The following is an 8,133-nucleotide window of genomic DNA, read 5'->3' as shown; positions in this document are numbered from 1 at the left end:
ATATATATATATATATATATATATATATATATATATAGGCATAATAACGAATTTCTAGCGCTTCCTAATATTCTATTATATGCCACAATTATATTGTCAAGTGATCTTTTGTTCGATGTCTTCATAGAATGTATGATGGAACTGAGGTTTCCGACCTCATGAGGTCGTTTATTGTTGACATCATTTTCATGGTGCAGGCTTGTACAGAGATGACGGCTTAACAATCTCATTTAACATAAATGGCCACACATCAGGTAAATGAAGAAAAAGTTTCATAGGAATATTCAAAGAGTTTGACTAGGACAACTTAACGCATGCAGACTTGTTAAGGCAAACATTATCTTGATAGAAAGACATAGAGGACACCATAGATATACAACAAATTTCAACTTTTCCAGAAATAGTTCGGCGAGTTCAAAGAAAGACAGACACATCTTTAACGAAATCATCCTTTACTATACGCTAGATAGAAGTCATTTTATAGAGGTAACTATACAAGGAGCACCATAGAAGCACTAGGAAAAGAAAAGTAACTTGATTTAATCCACCTTTCAATATCAATATATTTGCTAACACAACCATGAACTTTCTATGTCTAAGATGACATTTTCCACCAACTCTCAAATAAAACAAATTTTTGTTGCCTCGTGTAATTCCTTTCAATGCCGGACAGGATAAAAAACAATTATATGGGATTCTCCTTGAACTTTCGAAGATCGTTATTACACGTACCTACATCCACTCAAGTCTAGGAGAAGAAAACTGAAATCCTTGTCTCAAGTCGTTTGGAAACACAGAACTTATGGATTGGAATATGTTTCACTAACAGGGAACATCTTCAACAAAGTTATTCAAAGCTTGAATTTGAATCCAGGACTTATAATCATAAGCAGAATGGATAAACTAGAAACTGCAGGCTATACCTAACTGAAATGTTCCACATATTAAAAGAAGTCGGCGATATTACTTAAACGGTGATCCAAGATATTATCGAATTGTCGTCATGAGAGAAAATTTCTTTTGAACAACTTCCAAACGAAAATCAAATTCCAGCCAAATCAAATCTATGTAAAGAGATACTACAAGAATCCTCTTGACGATGAAGACACGTCTGAACTGGGTGTTTTCCCTTATACTGTAATAATTCAACCATCAATAACGACAGGAAGCTGACTGGGCATATGTGTGTATATATTCATGTGTATATACATATGTTACATGTTTGGATGCAGAATCAAGTGAAATATGCTGCAACACCTAAAGTATTTACTTCTCAACTTACCGCCGGATTGCCGGTTACTGGTTTCTCCTTTCTTGCTGGACGAAAACTGGTCAGCGGTCATCACGGACAGCGTATACTTCTTGTTACAGACGCCACTTGGCGGTCGACATCTGCGCGTCTGTTGTATGTAACTTTGGTGGCAGAACTTCTCTAGACGGGTGCGACACTGCCTCTTGCGCCGTTGCTTGCAGTCCCGGCTGCATGTTGACCACGGTGACCACTTGTTATAGAAGTTGGTCATGATGATGTTCTGCACGTATTTGGCCCGTTTCAGCGGAGTAACCACCTGGTAATAATAATAATAATAATAATAATAATAATAATGATAAAATCGAAACTGCTGACAAATGGTACAAGCACCACCCTGAGGCTGTAAATAAAGGAGAAAACAGACCGGACCATCAAAGCTAATGAACCAGATCTTGTTGTGAAAGATGAAAACAATAAAATTTGCTTAATGATTGACATGAGTATACCTTGTGATCATAATATCTTGGCAAAAAAATTTGATAAACTCAGAAAATATAAAGATTTTCTGATTGAAATCGAAAAAATGTGACATCTCAAGACGGTTACAGTACTAGTGATTGCAGGAGCACTGAAAATGATAAAAAAAGGAACTGAAAATTATTTGAGGATGATCCCTTGCTTACCATCCATGCAAGAAGTGCAAAAGATTGTCGTAACTGGTACGTCACACATATTGAGAAGAGCATTGCCGCTGTGAATTTTCTTTCCTTTTCCCCCTTTATTTTCTTTGTTTTCTTTTTTCATTTTTTTCTTTTTCCATTCTTTCCTTTTTCTCTCTGTCTTGCTTCCTTTTTTTTCTATCACATGAGTTTGTAAATGAACAATCTGATGTGTTTATTTTGATGGCCTACCAATGTATACAGTGGGTTTCTTTGCTCTAAGTGTTGCGAAGACACCCGGCAGGAAATAGAAACAAAATTAAAAGAAGATATTATGATAATAATAGTAATAATAGTAATAATAATGATAATGATAATAATAATAATAATAATGATAATAATAATATTAATAATAATAATAACAATAATGATGATGATGATAATAATGATAATAATAATAATAAAGGCATCAAAAATAAAACAGTCTCACATATTGTGAGTGTAGCAAACTGGCTCAAAAGGAATGCAAACAAAGGCATGATAACGTAGCTAAGAATGTCTATCGGAAATTGTGTGAGAAGTATGGCCTTGAAAGGACATTGAAATGGTACAAGCATAAACCAGAAGGTATCGCTGAGAATAGTGAGCATGAGATTTTCTGGGATTTTACAATTCAACGTGACTCAGTGATTGATGCTCGGCGACCAGACATTGCTATAGTAGATAAAATGTTGATGGAAACTAAGATCATAGATATTGTCATACCTGGGGATATACGGGTGGCTGAAAACGAACTGAAAGAGATTGAGAAGTACAAGTAGGCTATGGGCTAAGAGGAGGTCATAGTACACATCCCTTGTGATTTACTTTAACGGGTATTTTCATGTAGCCCTGTGTCTAACAAGTCAGTATGGGATGGAAGATACCCCCATGGACTTTTTGACCACGCCCACTTTTACAGCTTCTGTTTCGCAGTGCTGAGTTCATAGTTATTCTTAATTGACTCGGACATGAGAACTACTCATTTCTCTCTGAACTTGAGACAGCATTGACAGTAGCTGTTGACAGTGCTTCGAGCTTACTGCCTCTCAGTATCATTCGACACTCATCTTGTCCCTCAGTGCTCCATTCAGACTTTGACAACTTTGATGTGCTTGTCAATGATCCATATGGAGCTGGAAGTATCCATCGAGCACATGGAATTATGCTTCAGGAGTTCAATCCAGATCAAGGTGGAGATATTGGGGGAACACAGCCAGCTATGCAGAGCACAAGAACAGGGCAAAGATCACTGAGATTAGTGCCCAGGCAAGTTCCTGCAGAGTGTTACATAAAAAAAACGCATGTCTCCACAATTTGACGTAGTCAACGAGATTGATGATGGTGAGAGAACAATTGCGGGAGAAATGCAGAAAAACCTCTGGATCATTGTCCGCGTGCACAGTGCTGTTAAAAGCAGAGAGTGCCCGGCTAGGGAGGATATGTTTCATTGACTGGAGACGCTCCTGGACAACTGACAACCATTGAGTATTATCCGATCATACCTCACCTAATCACAGATATCAGAGATTCACAAGAAGTTGGACAGCATTTTTCATCACTACATTTGACCTGGGCATGAGTATGAAAGCGTTTCCGCTAGCATGGCACAACACACGTCGGTATGAGGACCACACCATCATGATTGGAACATTCCATCTAGGCTGTGGCTATCTGAAGGTGTTGGGGAAGAAGATGGGTGAAACGGGATTCGCTGAAATCTTACTTGAAGTCGGTCTTACGACATCTGGGACTTTGATGGGTGTCATTTTAGCCAAGAACTATGCATGTTCACTTAACTGCCACAAAGCTCTGATGGAAGCCCTTGAGAGATTGGTGCTGGCTTGTTTTCTACAAGATCGGGATGAAGAAGTACCATTTGGAAAGCTACCGAAATCTTCCAGGGATTATATTGAGAGACTAGCAATGTCTCTCAGCAAGGAGATCGAAAATGCAGCATTGAATGATCAGGAAATTTGTTCATACATTGAAGAATACCTCCATTTCCGTGAGAACATCCGCTCAGGCCAACATGGAAAGACTGCTGCGCTTTGGATGCCGTACATCGATCATGTCTGGCTGACAATGTACCTTCTACAAGCTGTAAAGACAAACAACTTTACAGTATACGCACAATGCCTCTGTCTTATGCCTGACCCCTTCTTTGGCTTCAAAGGACACAACTATGCACGATGCCTCACATTCTTTTCGATGTTTATTGCCAACATTGAACATTCTCATCCCGGTGCGGAGGATCTGTTAAAGAGAGGTGCTATCAGTGTGGCGAGATTCTTTATTCTAGGAAATAGGTGTGCTGTCGAGAAAACAATCGAAGAGACTTTTATGAAACATGCAAAATCAAAAGGTAGAAGTGACTCGACTAGAGCGGGAATTAGCGGTCTGCAGACAAATTACAGAGCCTACCAAAGATGGACAAAGTCAGGTAAAGAACGAGCCAAATTCCTTCAGGCTACATTTTGTCTAGCATTAATGTCTGATTGTCTGATGAAGGAGACAAAGGACTGTAATATCGGGATGTTCACCCTTGTGAAATTGCGACCAGGAAAAGCTTACCACTTGACATCGGATGGACATAACACATTCTATTACGAAATACACTCTCTCGAATCTTTACAGGAAGAAACTGACACTCGTGTGATCTTGTGTTGGATGTATGCCACCAAAGAACAGGGTTGTAAATCCATTCGCTTGAGGAATCCCGATTCAGACATATTTTTCAACTTACTTCACCCATGCTAGATTCCTGGAAGGATTTCAAATTCTGTTTAAAGCTGGAAAGAGTAACATACAATGTCTTCCACGCCTGTTCTCTGTTCTGCATTACTGGATTATCGTGGTGTTATTGTACCAGTGCCTTCAAAAGGAAGTGGAAAGTGAAGGGACAGATGAATCATTTCAGAAAGCGTTCTCCAAGCTAGGGGTGTTTGGGAAGTCGACGAGGCGGTGATGAATGAACTGGAGAGGTTCACATGTGTGCTGTATGGTAACAAAAGGACAGAAAAGGGAAATACGTTGCGATTCACAACCTTGCGTGCAAAGTGCGGTTGGAAGGATGATTTCACAAAATCTAAGCAATTCGATCTCGCTTCACTGCTCCCATGTAGAAACGTCCTCAAGCAACATGTTCGATGAAGCATCTTCCAGACCAGGATATGGAAGCGCGTGAACATTGCAAAGCCTTCAGTGCCTAGACCAGACAAAGGACATGGATGAACAATGGAAGCTGGAATCATGAAGCCGAAGTGGACAGAGGGTGTATCCCCCATCAGTTGGTGGATATTCTGGAAGAAGAACTTGAAGATGAAACTTGCGCATCACATTCTCACCTTGATAGTGACAGTAAACTTAGAGAAAATGATTTTCTCCAAGTTAGTCAAACGAAAACTCGGGTAAACAATGACTTCCAAGCAGGAGTACAAGGTCAAGGCCAAACAATACTACAAGGTCAAAGTCAGCCGTAGTAAGCTCAAACAATACCATACCTTCCGTTGTACAAGGTCAAAGTGAAACAGTCGTATACAACGGAAGCATTGTAGGCTGTCTCCATTACTGTTCAACCCTTAAGGGTTACCTTTCTCTCCGTCCATTTCTGGGTGACACTAATTATTCTGTTCGTAACCTCATCCTGGCTGCTATCCACCAGGAGGTTCGCACCGAACCAGCCTTTCACTAGTCCAACTTGTCCAACTCACCAGCGCCCTACGACAGCATAGACTTACCTCTCCAAATACCAAGCTGCAAATCTGCCCACCTACTTCTGCAAGTTAATGTTTGGTCCCATAATCACATGCTATTCCCCCGAATGGTGCCGACCAGATTTCACTTCCGCCGTATCCGACTCATTAGCTTGCAGGTTAGCGTCCTCGCATTTTAATTCGATATGAATATCACTCAACATTTCAAAGTCTTTACAATAGTAGCTTGAGAGTCGTACATTTAGAATGGATCGGAAAAAACATTTTTGATGGACCAAGTGCTACACACTAGAACTTATCCTTTACATCTCCCGTTCACGTCTTCCTCAGCACTGCTACCATTTCCCAACTCTCAGAACTGGAAATTCTCTTGTTCTGCTGCCAGTTGCATCAGACGTCTGTCTGGACGTGGCCGAATAATTCTAGCGTAAAGCTCAAAGGCGGTGCTCCAGTATAGCCCCAGCCTCTGGCTGAAACTAGTAAAATAATACAGACTACCCAAATAATAATACAGACAGCCATCCACTTCCCGCTACCCACAACCACTTCCTATCATTCGTATCTCAGCTACTGTTATCGGTTCGAAGCAGCTTCATCCGAGAGCTGCTACAGCCTGTCGATGTAAGTGCTAAAGTATGTTAGCTCCATCAGTTGAGCATAGTCTAGCTAGAAAACCAGACACATCTTGTTTAGAACCTAGTAGCAACGCATTCCTTTTACGTCATGCCTCTTCCATTCAGGCCCATCGAACGGCTTTTGTTTCGTTTTAGGACATTCACTTTAGCTCTGACAATGCAGTTTTCGGGTATCGTCATAATCACTGCTTCTAATTTGTTCACTAATTCATTTCTTTACTAAACCTGACCAGTTCCGTTATCACTCCCTTCAGAGCAACCCACCAACAGTTGCTGAAGATCTCTTCCCTCAAACGCATCCTTGCCAGTTTGCTAAACTGGTCGCTGAACTTTTCAGATAGCTGAAACTAGATTCCTGTCTACGCGATCTATCACAAGGTTTTGGTCAACGTAGCTGAAATTGTGGACACCCTCCACTATCCCTTTCCATTGGACTAAAATATCTCGAGATACGGTATGGATGGTTCGTTGTGGTTGGTCTATGTGAACGCTAGGCCATTCCAAAATTCTGGCGGTACTTGTCAGGTTGTTCAAAGTTTCTGATCAAGTTGCAAGCTTTTACACTACACTCTGTAATCGGTTAACCACTCGTCATTCCAGTGTGCTTTCAAATAGAAAAGAAAAGAACAACAACACAAACTAAAAAAGATATTAGTTAATAGTTTTACGGGCTCATGAAGTTCGTTGAAAGAGCTCACATATACGTGTGTGTGTGTGCGTGTGTGTGCGCGCGCGCGTCTCTATGCCTATGTGTCCCAGCAATGACGCCAGCGATGTACTCACCTTGTACGACAGGAAACTGCAATTTTTGTTGCGCTTCTTGCAATGGCGTTTGACCTTAATGGTGGTGTTACCACAGAAGGCTGGTTCCCGGCAGGTTCTTGTTCGGAACTGCTCACATCGCCACGTGCAGTGTGACCATGTTCCCCACGACGTGTAGTGCCGGCACATAACACTGATAGCTCCCACATGTTTCCGTTTAGCTGGGAGCGGTTTGTTCGCGATGCCGCTGTCGTTACTGTCGTTGCCACCAATCAGGGAGACGTTGACACCGTTGGTACTGGCGTATATGATAGATTCCTTGGGACTGTAGAACTTTGCATTTTTTCTGGATCCCTAATTGTGGAGGAAAGAAACGAAGAAAAAGAGAAAAACGATTAAAAACATTAAGCCAAAATAACAAAAAAGGAGTGAATAGTCTATCTATCTATCTATCTATCTATCTATCTATCTATCTATCTATCTATCTATCTATCTATCTATCTATCTATCTGTCTGTCTGTCTGTCTGTCTGTCTGTCTGTCCCTACCTACTTACCTACCTATCTATCTATATCTAGCTAGCTAACTAGCTCGGAGTCGATCTGTCTGTTTGTTTGTCTTTACACACACACAAGGACTGAAACAGGTAGAATATCAACTACAATTGTTTCTTCACTAGCTGAAATTCGTTACATAAGTAATAAACCTTTACTGCCAGCAGCAATGTAAACTTCGTTGAGGTGACTTCGACCAGAAGATTAGCTAAGCTGCGTCGTGTTTGTTACTGCTTATGTAACGAAGTTCAGTTAGTTATGAAACAATTATAGTCGGTATTCTACCTGGGAGTTATATGGAAACATTCAGCTTATCGAAATTCCTTTTAACTTCGAAATAGGAAGAAGTGTATAACTTATGATGTTAATACACAGGAGTTTATCGTATATTGTTCACCTTTTGTTCTCTATACTAGCCGCCTATTGCTTGAGGCTTACCAACATCCTGATATATATTTTTAGTCGAACAAATCGACCCCAAGACTTATTCTTTGTAAGCCTAGTCCTTATTCTATCG

General features: G+C 40.6%; 1 protein-coding gene across 2 annotated transcripts in view; it reads right to left on the bottom strand.

Annotated features, from left to right (window-relative positions):
• Positions 1-7,413, bottom strand: part of LOC106883571 (trypsin) — a 323,127-nt gene extending 315,714 nt beyond the window's left edge. For both annotated transcript variants that reach the window (XM_052977863.1, XM_052977864.1), the window contains exons 1-2: positions 7,085-7,413; positions 1,283-1,568 (exon numbers count right to left, since the gene is read on the bottom strand). In XM_052977863.1, the coding sequence (XP_052833823.1) occupies positions 1,283-1,568; positions 7,085-7,252 (454 nt within the window). In that variant the 5' untranslated portion in view covers positions 7,253-7,413. The remainder of the gene's footprint in view (positions 1-1,282; positions 1,569-7,084) is intronic.
• Positions 7,414-8,133: the final 720 nt, after the last annotated feature.

The sequence above is a fragment of the Octopus bimaculoides genome, chromosome 29 (assembly GCF_001194135.2).
Source record: "Octopus bimaculoides isolate UCB-OBI-ISO-001 chromosome 29, ASM119413v2, whole genome shotgun sequence".
Classification (NCBI taxonomy): domain Eukaryota; kingdom Metazoa; phylum Mollusca; class Cephalopoda; order Octopoda; family Octopodidae; genus Octopus; species Octopus bimaculoides.
This window is presented reverse-complemented; position numbering and strand designations above follow the sequence as displayed.